At 40.4% G+C, this 17,493-nt stretch overlaps 1 protein-coding gene and 1 pseudogene across 1 annotated transcript; both read right to left on the bottom strand.

Annotated features, from left to right (window-relative positions):
• Positions 1 to 3,541: 3,541 nt before the first annotated feature.
• LOC118800844 lies at positions 3,542 to 4,558 on the bottom strand (annotated as a pseudogene).
• A 10,264-nt stretch (positions 4,559 to 14,822) lies between these two features.
• LOC118800882 (olfactory receptor 1571-like) lies at positions 14,823 to 15,836 on the bottom strand. Its single transcript, XM_036561046.1, has one exon. It carries the CDS (start codon positions 15,816 to 15,818, stop codon positions 14,823 to 14,825), a length of 996 nt encoding a protein of 331 aa, XP_036416939.1. The 5' UTR covers positions 15,819 to 15,836.
• Positions 15,837 to 17,493: the final 1,657 nt, after the last annotated feature.

Genomic DNA, 17,493 nt, shown 5'->3' with positions numbered 1-17,493 from the left:
CAAGTCCCTGGCTGGCTGCCGTGTAGTTGGAGTTGCTCTGGTGGCCGAGACGGTTGCCTTAATGCAAATTAAAATTGCAGGGAGGAAACCTCTGACTGTTGTGTGTGCTTATGCTCCAAACAACAGCCACCCACATGCAGATTGTTGAGGGGGCATGGGAGTTTGCCAACCCATTCTACATTTGTTTTGTGGACTTAAAGAAGGCTTACAACCATCTTTCCTGAGATATCCTGTGGAAGGTCTTCTGGAAGTATGGGGTGTTGGGGCCACTACTCCAGGCCATTCAATCTCTGTGCTCCCGGAGTGAGAGTTGTGTCCGTATACTCGGCATTAAGTCAAGCTCATTTAATATGAGTGTTAGACTCTGCCAAGGTTGTGCCATGTCTCCACTCCTGTTCATGATATTCATGGATAGCGTGTCAGGGAGGGTGGCATTTCTGCTATTTGTGGATGATGCTGTCATTTTGGCTGGATCGCATGGATGGCTCCAGTGCTCACTGGAACAGTTTGCAGCTAAGTGTGAAGCAGTTGGTATGCGGATCAGCACCTCCAGGTCTGAGTCCATGGAGATGCCACAGGTGGAGGAGTTTAATTATCTTGGGGTCTTGTTCACGAGTGATGGGAAAAGGTATCGTGAGATTGCCCACAGGCTAGGACAGGTGGCAGCAGTAATGCGGCCACTGTACCGGACTGTAGTGGTGAAGAAGGAGCTGAGCCATAAGGCAAAGCTCTCTGTTTACTGGTCTGTCTACATCCCAGCCCTCACCCATGACCATGAAAAAGATTGCGAATACAAGTGGTGGAAATGAGCTTTCTTCGCAGGGTGGTGGGCTAAACTCTACTTGATAGGGTAAGGAGCTTGGTCATCCAGGGAGAGCTTAGAGTAGAAGAGGAACCCGTTGAGGTGGTTTGGGCATCTGATCAGGATGCCCACTGGAAACCTCCTACTGGGGGTTTACCAGTCATGGCCTACTGGGACGAGACCCCAGGGTTGTCCTAGGACCCACTGAAAGGATGATATCTCCAAGTTGGCCTGGGAGCGGCTCAGGGTCCCCCAGAATGAGCTGGAGGAAGTTGCGGGGGACAGGGTCTTCTGGGATTCTCTGCTCTCCCAACTGCTACCAGGACCTTATCTGGATTAAGTGGTTAAAGATGATGATAATGACGATGAATAACTTCTATGATAACTTATAGTATTTTTAATTCTGATATTTCAGTAATTTAAAATTTAGTACAAATATTGATTGAACACTTCAAATATTTTTTAAGTAATGTTTTACTAAGAGCATTTCTGCTTTTACTCTAGTACAGAAGATGTGTACTTTGTCCACACTACTCCTGGCCTACCGGGAGAGGTAAGGTTAAAACCCTGCCTGCATAAACAGGTATTTCTCAGGTGTGGAAGCAATGTCTTTACTGGATTTTAGAGCCTTGTATGCTTATGCAAATGCAGTAGGTCAACATAAATAGGCATGCATGTGTTTCAATTATTTAATTTAGTAACTTTAGCTAAAGGTGTTGTTTTCCTACAGGTATCTGTCTGCTGCTTCTGGTTCTTGACGATAAGGATTTACAGCTCATCCCAGTACTTTTATTTATAGTAACATTTGTAGTGTTGCTCTTGTTAGTTAAAGAAACAACATTGATGTTGAGAAGCGCTGCAGCATTGAATGTTTGCTGCTAGGTTAAAATAAAAGAAAACCAAACAAAAAGGTTGTATGCCTCAATGCTTTTGTATGCCTTCATTTGCTTTCTTGAGTAGAAAGCTGTCTGGAGGAGGTAGGTGCGTATCTACTGATAGCAGGCAAGGCTTTCAGTTTAGTTTAAAAATCACTCCACTTCAGAACAAAAGGATCATGTTTAACATGTTGTAATTTTCTGTTTATACCTTTCTCTTGTAATATTGCATAAACTAACACAGTACGGGCTTGCCTCCATCTCATCCATTCTGCTTTTCACCTCCTGCCCTCCATCTGGATTTTACATGTGATCGAAATCACATGTCTGTAGACAACGTATTGGAGATTGTAGTCCATCTGTTTCTCTGCATAATATGTTTACCCCTTCATCAATGATCAGGACCACAGAGTAGGTATCACTTGGGAGGTGGTTTTCTTTTCAGCACTGCAGTGACATTGACATGGTAGTGGTATGCTATTGAGGGATGTGTTTGTGGTTTAGGCACAGCAGTGCTGCTGGAGTTTTAAAACACTGTGTCCACTCCACTGTGTTCAATTACACACCTACCTTGTTAGTCCATTTAAAGGTTAAGTTAGCTGTAAGCTTATCTGTTGCTGTCCAGTTTGTTAGTTATTCTGTAGTCCTTCATCAGCACCACAGGATGCTGCTGGCTGGATATTTATTCTCAGTCCAGTAAATACACTTCGGTGTTCAAAGACTTGAGCAACACTGCTAGTAATTGCGTCTGGCCCATAACATGGCCTATGTAGGGTAAGGGTATGGTATGGCCTTGATATTGCACACATCTGGCCCATAAGATGCCTTACATCTGGCTCATTTAAGGTGAAGCTGAGGTTAATTCCTTTGGTCAAATGTGGGCCGTAAGAGAACTGCTGATGTGGGCCACATTTGGGCCACAAATTCATTGCTATTGCTGGTCTGTTAACTGGTTCAGGCAGAAGTTTGATAATGCTACTATTTACAGCCAGATGTGATGATGCAGAGACTGTGAAAAAGGTACATTTTTCATTTTTATTGCCATCGTATTTGTTTACAAATTTGGAAACTTTTATGTACTCTTCTAACAGGACAAGACTGACTGAAATATTATCTTTCAGTTGTATTTAAAAGAGCATGGGGAAGTATGTTCAATTTGAATAATTAAAATATGTCTCTTTTAACCCTTACGTGGCCAGTGCATACACCGTCCTGAAATACATTTGCATAAAAAGTAATTTTGAGCCCAAAACTTTATTACAAACTTCCATAACCTAAAGACACTGAAGTCCTTGTAGTTACAGAAAAATATGCCTTTTTCTTAAGTGGTTAACCTTCAAAGTATTCGAATAAATGAAATCTAACCAAGTGTAAGCATCAGTTTAACATCTTAATTTTTTGTCTAGGTGAAGACAGTGTCTACATTTTATAATTTTTATAAATAAGCAGTGCTTAGACATTTTCTCAAAAAATCTTCAAATACCTACCTGTCCGTAGCTGTCCATTTTTTTTGTTTATTCCTCTGATACACAAATATTAATCTGATCTTGAATTGTAAACTCTGATTTTTCATGACAGACTTGCAATATAAAAGTAATCTAAACCCCCAAAAGAACAAAGTCAACATCATCATAATCAAGTGTGATTTGCAAACATTTGTCATATGCAGTAAATATATAGCTTCAGAACATTTAAACTAACCAAATAAATGTTCTACCTTTATACAAATCCATTAACTTATAAATTAAACAACACTAGCCTATTTAAAAGTGTAGTTGAGTTGACTCAGTTGAGCTTTTGAACTCTGTAAATAACACAGTGGTGATTGTTTTGTGCAAGAACAAACTACAGTGATTATATCATTTTAATTCTTCACAATGTTCTTCACAGGCCCTTCCATTGCTGAGTGCACCTTGATTCGTTTGTAGAGTACTTTAACAGACTGCAATACCTCCTCTGTCTTCAGAGTATATATGATGGGATTTAACAAAGGTGGAATTGTTTGTGTTAGGGCAGAGTTAATTATTCTAGTATTTGGATGCACATATGTTATAAGAGCAGTAATATAAACACTAATGATTGGTAGATAAAACATGGTCACTAAAATGAGGTGGGAAGTGCAGGTTTTCATAGCTTTCATCCTGTCAGCACCATGTGAGATCTTAAGCAATGCAACACCAATACAAACATAGGAGACAGTTATTAGTATCAACGGAATACAAAGCGCAAAAGCAATACAGATATTACCCATTATGTAATTGAGGGAATTATCATTACAAGCTAGTCTATAGATTGGGCCATGATCACAGAAATAACTGTCAACTGTGGTAGATCTGCAAAAGGACAATCTGGTAATTAGAGACACCAGGAGAGCAGTAACAGTCACAGAGATGACCCACACAAATCCAATGATCAGAGTCATTGTGGTTTTGGTGACAATAGCATGAAACCTCAGACAAAAACATATAGCAATTACTCTGTCAAAGCATAAAACAAGCAGAGTAAAGGACTGCAGGGCCATAAAGAGAAAAACAAAGAACATGCTTGTGAGACAGTCTTCATAAGATATGTACTGATTCTCAAACAGAAACATGTCTGCATACTTTGGAATAAGAGCAGAGCTTCCACACAGATCAGACAAGGCCAAGTTGAAGACAGCTATATACTTTGCTGTATGCAGAGTGTGTGCCAGATATATAGTACCCATTATAAAAGAATTCCCTAAAACAGTCACAGCGTACACAAAGCACAGAAATACATAGTAATACTTTGCATGTGGCATGTTGTAAAATCCATTGATGTAAAATGTTGGAGGGCGAATAAATGTTGTGTTGTCAAGGGACACGACAGAAGTCATGTCAGCTGTAGAGTGGTCTTACATAAACTGTAAGAAATAACAGTTATACACAAATGAAAGTATATGAAATGTTTAAAAAATACTAAAAACTGATTCATAATGCTTTGATACAATACCTTTTAAAGCTGGAGCAGAATTTCATCCAAGGTTCAAACACATTTATAATCGATCTATGTTTACGTCATCCTCAGAAGCACACCCCAGTGCAACACAACACACATCTCCATGGAAAAGGTGGTATGTTAAACTGTGTTAAATTGATTTGGTTTCCCCAGCACCCAAAGTTTGACCTTACATTGATATTTCTTGGGAAGCATTCTGAATTACAGTTCGTCATTAAGTCAGTGATTGCTCAAGAATCTCCAGACTTAAAGGCACATAACTCTTTAAGACCTTCTTTACTTTTGCCTATGTTATTAGGCATGTTACTTTTGCAGTGGTCCCCAGAATACTGCGTTGTATGTCGAGAAGTCATGTCAGTTTTGGGTGGGTCTTACATAAACTGTATGAAAGAGTAGTTACACAATCCTGAAACAGTTCCTCATCACAGTACTACCAATCATCAAAATATAAATGCAAATTAAAAAGAGTAGGGTATTTTATTACATATGCAATAGAACACTTGTAAATGACATTCTCTGTAACACTAATGAAAGCCTATGAATCAAGTACAGGACATCAAAACTGTAAAAACATTGAAGCTCAAGAAGTGGACCTTCCAACAAGATAATGATCCAAACATACAAGTAAATCCACTAAGGAGTAGCTCAAAAGGAATAAATGGAGGGTTATAGAATGGCCTAGTCAAAGCCCATATCTGAATCCCTTTGAAATGCTATGGGAAACTTAATAAATTGGTATAGAATGGACTAGTAGATAGACTAGTAGATAATTTAGTAATATAAAAAAGGAAGACCACTGTGCTCATGGTTAACACATCAAACATTTATAAGTACTTCTAAAGTAGGATGGGTTCATTCACCAATTACACAGGGCATTGACATGCATTATTATAAAAAAAATTAATGTACAAATGTGAGAACCAGCATGCTGCCTTGTACACATTATATACAGGAATTAATACCCTACTGAGAGTGAACTGGTGTCTTATTTTATTAATTGTTTTTTCTTCAAATGTAAAAATGAGTTTCTTTGTTGATTTATGTCTGCTGTAGTTTTAGCAGATTTCTTTCATCTAAATTAACTTACCCAAGACAGTGGTGTCATCACTCCGCACATCTTCCTTATTCTATAGTAGGAATAAAAGTGATCAACTATCCTACAGAATTCAGCATGAGCAACTAACAAGAATATTACTAATACTTCATCATTAATTAACAATATTTGTGACCCCTATTGTGAAGTGATAATCTATTCTACAGTGTAACGCGACAGAATGACGCAGACGCTTGCAGATAAAAAGGGAATGAGAAGCTTTACTGGTGAAAACAGAATCCACAATCGTAGTCAGGTCACAGGCAATGGTCAGATCCAGAAAAGACAAAATATACAAAAATACAAACATAACCAGGCAAAAGTATCCAAAAGGGGTCAGGCAAAAGGCAGGTCAAAACACACGGCAAAAAGGTCAGAATATGAACAGACAATCAGAAAATAAACGCTCAGTAGCTCTGTGAGAAGAAGCAATACCTCGCAATGAGACTAACTACAAGCCCGGGCTATAAGCTAAACTAATCGGAGAGAGACAGGTGAAAACAATCAGTACTCTGGGGAACTGGAGCGCTGGTTGGAGCGCGAAAGTGAGGCTGGCGTCACGTGATCTCCCAGGGGATTCTGGGAGATGGAGTCCAAGGAAAGTTCAGAGCCTACGGGAGTCGTGACAGTAACCCCCCCCAAAGAGTCCGGGATGGCCCCGGGACGAGGCCGACCAGGACGACCACCACGCCCACGTCTGGAGATCTGAACAGGAGCAGGACTCGAGCTGCCGTGGCGCTGGACAGATGCGGACCGTCCATGACGACCCCGCAGATGCACATGATGTGGATTAGAGGGCACCTTCCGTGGACGGCCCCTAGGTCGGGGAGCAGGTTTCCCTGGGTGACGGACGTGGAAGTCCGCTATTAAACCGGGATCCAAGATATCCCGTGCAGCTACCCAACACTGCTCCTCAGGGCAGTATCCCTCCCAGTCCACAAGGTACTGGAGTACACCTCCACGTTTCCTGGAGTTCAGCAACCTACAGACAGCGAATGCAGGTGCTCCATCTATCTCCTCCGGATGGGGTGGTGTAACGTCTGGCATAGCCTCATCCAAGGGCCCTGGAATAACAGGTTTTAGTAAAGAGACATGAAACGAATGTGAGACTCTGAACCTGGGGGGCAAATCTAATTTGTAAGTCACTTCATTAATTCTTTGCAGTATTCTGAAAGGACCAATGAATTTAGGAAGCAACTTTCTACTTCCCTCTGATGCTCTGAAATCCTTGGTAGACAGCCACACTCTATCTCCAGGCTGATAGATGGGGTTCTATGACGGTCTGCTTTCACCTTGTTCTTACGTAGCACTTCCTCAATCCGCTGATGAGTTTCCTCCCAAACGCTTTCGCTTCTCTGCATCCAGTCATCAACAGCTGGAGCATTAGTGATGGCACCCGTCCAAGGTGCCAAAGGAGGCTGGTAGCCAAGTACATACTGAAAAGGTGATAGACCTGTAGCAGAACTTTTCAGTGAATTTTGCACCATTTCTGCCCATAAAAGGAACTTAGACCAGTCTGATGAGTTATTTAAACAAAAGAGTCTAAGGAATTTTCCCAGTTCTTGGTTCATTCGCTCACACTGTCCATTAGATTGCGGATGATACCCAGACGTCAAACTGATGGACACTCCTATATGTTCAAAAAACGCGGACCAAACTTGTGAAGTAAACTGGGGACCTCTATCAGACAAAATATCCTCGGGGATACCAAAAAAACGAAAAACCTGATTAAATAAAGCCTCTGCCATTTGGAAAGCTGTGGGGATAGTAGCAAATGGGATGAAACGGACACTTCTTGAAAAACGGTTGATGACGGTGAGGACAGTAGTAAAGCCCTGAGATTCAGGTAAGTTTGTCACATAATCTACGGCGATATGGGACCATGGTCGGGCAGGAACTGGTAAGGGCACCAATTTGCCTGCGGGCAAAGTTTTAGGCATCTTGCACTGGGAGCAAATGGTACATGACGCAACAAATTAATGCACATCACGGTTCATAGTCTCCCACCAATACCTATTGGCTAATAATTGCTGTGTGCGGGTTTCTCCCGGATGACCAGACGTGAGAGATGAGTGTGCCCAGGTTATAAGTCTATCACAAAACTGTGATGGGACATAAAGTTTACCAGGAGCGCAATGACAAGGAACTTGGAAATTTGTTAGAGTCTTTTCTATTTCCTCATCTATTTCCCATTGAATGGCTGATACACTCACTGTGGGGGGCAAGATTGGTTCCGGATCAGACATTGTAGACTCAGAAGATTCGGATTGGTGCATACGGGACAAAAGCGTCTGCTTTGGTGTTCTTGGAACCGGGGCGGTATGTGATGTTGAAATTGAATCTAGCAAAGAATAGGGACCAACGGGCTTGACGGACATTAAGTCGCTTAGAGTTACGTAAATATTCAAGATTTTTGTGGTCAGTGAGTACCAGGAAAGGATGCCTAGCTCCCTCTAGCCAATGACGCCACTCCTCCATTGCGAGTTTAACTGCTAACAGTTCGCAATCGCCAATACCATAGTTGCGTTCAGATGAGGTCAACTTGTGAGAATAGAAAGCTACCGGATGGAGTTTAAGAGGGTTACCAAAACGTTGAGATAGAACAGCGCCAACACCTATTTCTGAGGCATCCACCTCCACGACAAAGGGTTCAGAGGGATCAGGATGTTTGAGGATAGGGGCAGTAGAAAAGGACTCTTTCAAAGCTTGAAAAGCCCTATCAGCTGGTTCAGTCCATTGAAACTTTCTGGGATTTCCTTTGAGAAGAGCAGTGAGGGGATCAGCAATACTACTAAAGCCTTGAATGAAACGACGATAAAAATTGGCAAAGCCTAGAAATCATTGGAGATCTTTAACGGATGAAGGCGTGGGCCAATTCAAGACCGCCTCGACTTTCTTATCGTTCATAATGACCCCATTGGTGCTAATGACATAACCCAGGAAGGAAACTGATTGGATGTGGGACTCGCACTTCTCTCCTTTTATATACAAATTGTTCTCTAAGAGCTTCTGAAGGACTGCTCGAACATGACTGATGTGGGATTCCAGGTCCGGTGAGTACACAAGAATGTCGTCAATGTAGGCTATAGCAAATTTACCCAGCATCTCTCTGAGAACGTCATTGATAAATGCTTGGAAGACAAAGGGGGCGATAGAGAGCCCAAAAGGCATAACAAGATATTCGTAGTGCCCCCTGGTGGTCACAAAGGCTGTTTTCCATTCATCTCCTTCCTTTACACGAATAAGGTTATAAACACTTCTCAAGTCCAGTTTGGTGAAATATTTGGCTCCTTTTAGTTGTTCTAATGCAGAGGGAACTAACGGAAGTGGGTAAGGATATGTCTTAGTGATTTGATTCAGACCTCGATAATCTATGCAGGGACGAAGACCTCCATCTTTCTTTTTAACAAAGAAAAAGCCTGAGGCAATCGGGGACGTTGATGTGCGGATAAAACCCTGATCGAGAGCTTCCTGGATATAGGTATCCATGGCCAGTTCCTCCTCTTGAGTGAGAGGATAAACACGTGACTTAGGAAATATAGCGTTGTCCACAAGTTCTATGGCGCAGTCATAGGGTCTGTGTGAGGGGAGTTTGGTGGCATTGCCCTTGCTAAACACCTCCTTGAGGTCCATGTATTCAGGAGGAATGGTCACATTGAGGTCAGTTTGGGGGCTTTCTATGGAAGTTGACCTGACAGACATAGTGGGTGAAGACACACACTTCACTCTGAGTTTTCTAGGATGAAAAGGGACAGGTTTTCAGAATGTAGAGCGCTGGTTTTGAGGAGTATGGGCTGGGTTTGAGATGAAATGGCTCCGACTTGGGCTCCATCCAGCGCAGCGACTCGCAGTATGGTTGGCAGGTCTTCTACAGGAACACAAGTTGTTCCACGAGGCGGGAATGGATAAAGTTTCCTTCCGTTTCGGAATCTATAAGGGCTGAAACAACAATAGACATCTGATGACAGCAGACAATTACTGGTATTAAAAATGACTTGGAAACCAACCCCTTTGTGGGAACATTCACCACATTAGCACGTGGAGTGTTCTCCACGTGCTTTCCAGGGGTCGGCGCAGAATTTTTGGGTGGCCTGGTCCTGCAATCCTGTATGAAATGACCGGCACCAGCACAGTACAGACAAAGACCCTCTCTCATCCGTTGGAGCCTCTTATCCTTAGATAGGCGAGAGGAGTCACACTGCATGGGTTCTTCTCTGTCCTCATGAGTAAAATGTCTAGGGGGAATTCGGGTTTTCACAATGTCTTTTCCAGGGTTGTCAGTTTGTTTCCTGCCACTATTATTAAGCAGCTGATCGAGACGAATGGAAAGATTTATTAACTGGTCCAGTGAAAGTTCATCATCTCTGCATGCCAGTTCCATAAGAATGTCTGCATTAAGCCCCTGACGGAACATGACTAGTAGTGCTGCTTCATTCCATCCACTACTAGAAGCTAGTGTGCGAAACTCCAGAGCATAGTCTACCACTGAGTGGCGGCCTTGCCGTAGCTTGGTTAGCATCTCGCCACTGAATTTTCCTTCATGGGGGTGATCAAATACTATCTTAAACTCATTCAAGAACTGGTCATGAATGTGTGACCAACTAGCTGTGGCCCATTCTAAGGCCTTATCTGTTAGGCGAGATACCATAAAAGAAATTTTGGCATGATCTGAGCTAGTGGGGGAATTGTCAAAAAAAATGGCACACTGAAGCAAAAAACCGCAACACTTGTCGGGGTTGCCATCAAATTTATCCGGTTTGCTGACTCGAAAAACAGCACTCGAGTTCACCACTGAACTTGGAGGACTCACCACTGACTCTGCTGGGTTACCACTCTAAAGTTGGGTGGTGAGATCCTTCACGCTGTTGACCAGAAGCACCAGCTGAGTTTGTTGCTCTGACTGCTGGTGAACTAAAGCCTCCAGAGACTGATTTACCCCTGCTAGCACATGTTGGTGTCGGTTGAGCAGATGTCCTTGCTCGTTCAAAGCTTTCTGTAAAGCTTCTGGATCTGCCGTCTGCATGGTAGGCGAGGTATTCTGTAATGCGACAGAATGATGCAGGCGCTTGCAGATAAAAAGGGAATGAGAAGCTTTACTGGTGAAAACAGAATCTACAATCATTGTCAGGTCACAGGCAATGGTCAGATCCAGAAAAGACAAAATATACAAAAATACAAACATAACCAGGCAAAAGTATCCAAAAGGGGTCAGGCAAAAGGCAGGTCAAAACACATGGCAAAAAGGTTAGAATATGAACAGACAATCAGAAAATAAACGCTCAGTAGCTCTGTGAGAAGAAGCAATACCTCGCAATGAGACTAACTACAAGCCCGGGCTATAAGCTAAACTAATCGGAGAGAGACAGGTGAAAACAATCAGTACTCTGGGGAACTGGAGCGCTGGTTGGAGCGCGAAAGTGAGGCTGGCGTCACGTGATCTCCCAGGGGATTCTGGGAGATGGAGTCCAAGGAAAGTTCAGAGCCTACGGGAGTCGTGACATACAGAGTTCACATAAATACATAATCATTAAAAAAAAAACACCATACACCTCACATATAACTTAACTAGTAAACAAGTAAATAATAAGTGAACAAATAATGTTATACAATACAAGCATGTAATACACAGACAAACATCAATTAATAAATGTTTCACATACTATACCACACAAAACTGCAAAACAGGTTTCTCTTTGTTTACATTATACAGCAGATTGTTCACAAAGACCACAGACAGATCCTAAAGGAGAATCTATAAAAGCAGCTCTGATAAATGCTATTAACTAGTAGCTAATAAAAGTAGGACAAAACGGTTGTAGTTTCTAGCCATGGGTATTCAGTTCACAAGAACAGATAACTAATTAATATATGCTTATAATTTTATTCAGATTCAGGTAAGGAGATGAGTGGAAGACTGCATTTGAGATCGCTAGAAGGCATTATGAGTACTTGGTAATGCCATATGGGTTGGTAAGTGCCCCTTCAGTTTTCCAGGCTTTTTTCAACAATGTCCTCATAGGCATTTTAGGCCGATGGGTAGTTTTGTACATCGATGATAGACTATATGGACAAAAGTATTGGGACACCTACAAGACAATTTATGACATCTCAATCTAAATCCATAGGCATTAATATGGAGATGGTCTCCCCGTTGGAGCTATAACAGCTTCCACTCTTCTGGGAAACTTTTTACAAGATTTTGAAGTGTGTCTGTGGAAATTTGCCCATTTATCCACAAGAACATTTGTGAGGTCAGACACTGATGTTGGACAAGAGGGTCTGGCTCACAATCCCCGTTCTAGTTCATCCCAAAAGTGTTCAATGGGGTTGAGGTCAGGGCTTTGTGTGGGCCAGTCAAGTTCTTTCATACCAAACTCACCCAGCCATGCCTTTATGGACCTTGCGTTGTGCACTGGGGCTCAGACATGCTGGAACAGAAAAGGGCCTTCCCCAAACTGTTCCTACAAAGTTGGAAGCATACAATTGTCCAAAATGTCTTGGTATGTTAAAGCATAAGGTGCTTAGGCAAACCCCTGAAATACAACCCCATAGAATTATCCCTCCTCCACCAAACTTTACACTTGGCACAATGTAATCAGGCAGGTAACAGGAGTATGAGCAGTTTGATCTTAAAGAGTTGGTTCACCACCAAAGCTTCGTTCAAGCGCCTACTTTTCATGCATGCTAAATTCCACAGAATTGAATTATGATGTAGGTAATCAAGAACTGTTTGCCATAAATTAGCTCTAGAAGAGTGGAGACACTGGCTTGAGGGAGCTTTACATCCATTTCAAGTCCTTACTGATCATCAAAATCTTGAGTATATAAGATCTGCCAAGTGCCTTGTTTTTTATCCCCGATTTAATTTCAAGATCTTTTATTGCATAGAGTCCAAAAACACTGATGCATATCCTAAATTTGGAAGAATGCACCCAATTAACAAAACAGTGAAACCATTTTTGACCCAGTTGCATTGTGGCTCCAATTAAGGGGGATACAATGGAAGAAACTGAAAGGCAGAGAGAGAGAATGGGCCCATTATAGATTTTATTACTGACCTTTCCTAAATCCAAAGGGCATACAGTAGCCTAGTTATCATAGACTGGTTCTCAAAAGCTTGTAGGCTGATCCCAATGATGAAACTGCCCACCGCCCATCTGAAGCTTTATTCCATCAAGTCTTCAGGTTATATGTGTTACCAGAGGACATTCTGTCTGATCGGGGTCCTCAATTTACATTACACATATGGAAAGCCTTTTGGTCTCAGTTAAATAGCAATTTTAGTCCAATCTCTAGTTTGTCTAACACAAACTAATGGACAGGTCGAAAGTCCAGTAGATCAGTAGGTTTTTAAGGTCTTCTTGCAGTGGGTCACAATGATTAGACTTACTTTCACACTTTGACAGAATATGCACAGAACTCTTTAATTTGCTTATCTATGGGCATCACTCCATTTCAGTGTGTTCTGGGTTTCCAACCCCTATTGTTCCCATAGACAGGTGAAAAATAGATGAAAAGAAGTGGCAAAACCTTGGAGGAGCACATGTCCATAAAGAGCTATTCAGAAACACACCATACAATCTAATTGCCGTCATCATAATGTACCTCCTTTTAAACCTGGTCAACGGTGTTAAGACACATTACTCCTGTTTCCCACAGACTAGAGCTGTGGGAAACAGCTTCTTATAGAATTTGGCCTACTTTTCATGTTTCATTGCTTAAACCAGTGTCTGTCTCCTCTCAGGTTGGAAGTGAAGCAACAGCGCCTCCCCCACCTTTGGACATGGATGGCTCCCCTGCATATGCAGTCCAGTTGTTGTTGGACTCCTGGTGCCTTGGGAGACCCCTGTCCTTGCCAGCATCTGATTTTGACTTTGGATTTATAAACCTCCACTTGACTCCTTATTTCTGTATATATTTTTTTCTTGAAAAGTTCTGTGATTTTTTTCTGAAAGTTTTGAGTCTCAACCATTTAAAACCCAAGCAGTTTGGGAAATAACTGTGAAGATAAAAAATCAGTAGGCCTTTTGCACAAGAAACAGAAATATGCATATGAAGAGTAAAACAAATTCCTGTGTTGTCTAACGAATGATTAAAAACAGGGGTGTAGACTTGAGTCATATGACTTGGACTCAAGTCACAAATTTAATGACTTGAGACTCAACTCAACAAAATCAAAAGACTTGAGACTTAACTTCGACTTGAACACTAATGACTCTGACTTGAGCCTCATGACTTGAAAAAAGACTTGAGACCCAAAGTGGAAGAAAGGTGAGAGGTGTCTGACTGCAGATGGGACACTTACTTTTTATGTGTTAAATGTTGAAATGGCCTTAAATTAGTTAAAGAATGCATACTGACTTTTTTAGGCCTTGAAGATTAGAACTTGAGACTCAAGACTTGCCTGTATTAATATGGGACTGCTGGAGAACATAAGCAACAATATGGGAGTCCATATTCTTTGTAGAAGAATTCCTTCACAGCTGTTAGAGTATGATAATATCAGCTAATACGTACAGAATGATAAAATAATAGTTATGTGAAAATATCTTTAATCAAAAAGCTTGATTAGCTATCTTATCTGGAGATTCTTCTAGGGAAAGTTCTTGAACAAAGTTGGCTTGACCAAGCTAACTAATAATGCTTTAGAAGCTAAAACAGTTGTAGAACACTGTTGATAGATTTTGATAACAAGATTAGGTTTATGCAGTAATTCCAGTTTCTAGGTGACTATAATGTCATTAGACATTAAAACCTTAAGAACAACCACAGGGTTACAAAATATTTTATACAATAGTATATTAATAGACATTTATTCAAACAAAAGTCTTTATTAAAATGTCTTCCTGAAAGCTAACAAAAAAAAATGTTCTAACCTCAAACAGATCCATTTATTTATAGTACATTGAACTACAAACTAAAATAAGCCTGTTTTATTATTAATTAAAAAGAATTTACAATACCAGCCAGAAGAAATGCATCAAATGCCTTTGAGGTTTTCAGCTCTGTAAAAAATATAGTGGAAAATTCTCTTTTTTACACCAATAGGCTAAACTACAGTTATTATACCATTTTAATTCTTTGTGACACTTATCACAGGATCTTCCATTGAAACATTCACCTTGATTCGTTTGTAGAGTACCTTAACAGACTGCAATACCTCCTCTGTCTTCAGAGTATATATGATGGGGTTTAACATGGGTGGAACTGTTTGTGCTAGAGCTGAGTTGATTATTCTAGTATTTGGATGTAGGTATGTTGTAACAGCAGCAGTAATATAAACACTACAGATGGGTAGATAATACATGGCCACTAATATGAGGTGGGAAGTGCAAGTTTTCACAGCTTTCATTCGTTCAGCACCATGTGAGATCTTAAGCAATGCAATTCCAATACAAACATATGAGAAAGCTATCAGTATCAATGGAAGGCAAAGCACAACAGCAGTATAGACTTTGCCCATAATGTAACTAGGAAAATTATCATTGCAGGCTAATCTGTAGATGGGACCATGATCACAGAAATAGCTGCCAACTACGGTAGATCTACAGAAGGACAATCTGGTAATCAGAGCTACAGAAACACCAATAATAGTCGCAGAGATGATCCACATAACACCAATGATCAGAGTCATTGTGGTTTTAGTGACAATAGCATGATACCTCAGAGGAAAACATATAGCAATTACTCTGTCAAAGGACAAAGCAAGCAGAGTAAAGGACTGCATTATTATGAAAAGAAAAACAAAAAACATGCTTGCCAGACAGTCTTCATAAGATATGTACTGGTTCTCACGCAGTAACATGTCTGCATACTTTGGAATAACAGCAGAGCTTCCACACAGATCAGACAAGGCCAAGTTGAAGACAGCTATATACTTTGCTGTATGCAGAGTGCGTGTCAGGTATATAGTGCCCATTATAAAAGAATTCCCTAAAACAGTCACAGCGTACACAAAACACAAAAACATATAATAATATTTTGCATGTGGCATGTTGTACAATCCACTGATGTAAAATGTTGGGGGGCGAATGAATGTTGCATTCTCTTTGAACACCATGGATGTCATATCAGGAGAAGACTGGTCTTAAATAAAATGGAATAAAGAACAGTTCTAGACACTTCAAACAGTTCTTCACACTAAGACATATCAAAATGTATTTATATAAAAAAAAGATTAAGAGACAGAATAATATCAAAAATAAATAGAAAAAGATAATTTTCATAAAACTAATCAACACATTTGAAACAAGAGCACAAGGGTGTAAAATTGATAGAATGCCATCTCCACTAGGACAAGACCTGGAGTAGAATTTCAGCAGCGATCAAGCACATTTATAATTGACCAATGTTTAGTTTACGTCATCCTGAAAAGCACACCTCTAAAACTCAACTCTCTATAGACAAGGCTTTGTGTTAAACTGCAATTCATCTCTCAGAAATTTAATTAGCATAATAAATAATATATCAGGACAGAATGATTATGGGTCTGGGTTATTATTGCTGTGTCTGCAATGTAACCACTCTGGCAGTGTTCAAAGTAAGACAGGCACCCAGTCAGTATAAATGCCGGCAATAGGAAGAGAAAGTCCAAATTGTGAGGGACTGTTTTTTGTAACAAAAGTTGTTTTTGATCACTTTAACTAAAGGTTTTATTTTGAATGAGAAAAAGCCGCTGTAGCCCTCACCCTAACACCCACAATATGAGATGTGGTTTCTGACAAAATTTAATTTAAAACCAAAAGGTCATGGTGCCATCATATCTTTTTTTGTTATAAAAAACTTTTTGATAGAGAAAATGTGTTGGGCTAATTTTGTTACTCTGATGACACCAATCAGTAATAAGGTGCTCACCAATCTGAAATCTGTCCTGAACTTTCTTGTGCATCACTGAGAAGCCCAACAATAAAGGCAGCATCATGCATGTCTTATATAAATGGCACCTCCCATGCTAGACATCTCTATATGCTCCACCCATCACCATCAGTTTTTAAAGTTTATTTTAGCTTTAATTGTAATTCTGCATGTACAGAAATTGTGTGGTATAATAACATACAGTAGACAGGCATTACAAAGAGAGAAGAAAATTTTGATTTAAAACACAGTAAAAGCACAAAATCAAGTCAGGTGAACACAAAAAGTAATTTTATGCCTGCTGTACAAGACCAGAAGGCCTGGCCACGGTTGAAATGGGCACCTCAAAGTTTGCATAAACCCACCAGAAACTTAAAATAACCCCAAAAATAACATTTTTCTTTTAATTAGTAGTTGCCTGTGTTGATCTCTTTTTGTGGTGTTATTTGCATGTATGCCCTCCTTCAAGAATTGTCAGGATGTAGCCTTAAACGACAAGCCACACTCTTCAGCCCCTTCTTTTTCTCTATGTGTCCTTAGGTTGTGAGGTATTCATAATATTCCAACGACATCATGCAATCATGCTGCCACCATTTTGGTAGGCAACTTCAAGTTCACTCGAGGCTGCAGTGGCGGTTTGTCATGAGATAACAATGTCATACATCATTTTTTGAACGTTTAGTTTAAAACCAAATTTTAAAATGTATTAACCAATATATTTTCAGTGTTTTGTATTTTAGTATATTTTTATTTGATTTGTTGCTACAGTGATAACAAACAAAAGATAAATTCTAAATGGCTGAGGTTTCCCACTGCATTATTATCCCAACTTTATTGGGCTAATTTTGTTACTCTGATGACACCAATCAATAATAAGGTGCTCACCAATC

This window comes from Colossoma macropomum, unplaced genomic scaffold (assembly GCF_904425465.1).
Source record: "Colossoma macropomum unplaced genomic scaffold, Colossoma_macropomum, whole genome shotgun sequence".
Taxonomy (NCBI): Eukaryota; Metazoa; Chordata; class Actinopteri; order Characiformes; family Serrasalmidae; genus Colossoma; species Colossoma macropomum.
The sequence above is the reverse complement of the archived record's forward strand: the minus strand, read 5'-3'. Positions and strand labels throughout refer to the sequence as shown.

What these genes read in the sequence shown, in the direction of transcription:
- LOC118800882 (XM_036561046.1), bottom strand. Translation starts at nt 15,818, where the DNA reads ATGACATCCATGGTGTTCAAAGAGAATGCAACATTCATTCGCCCCCCA.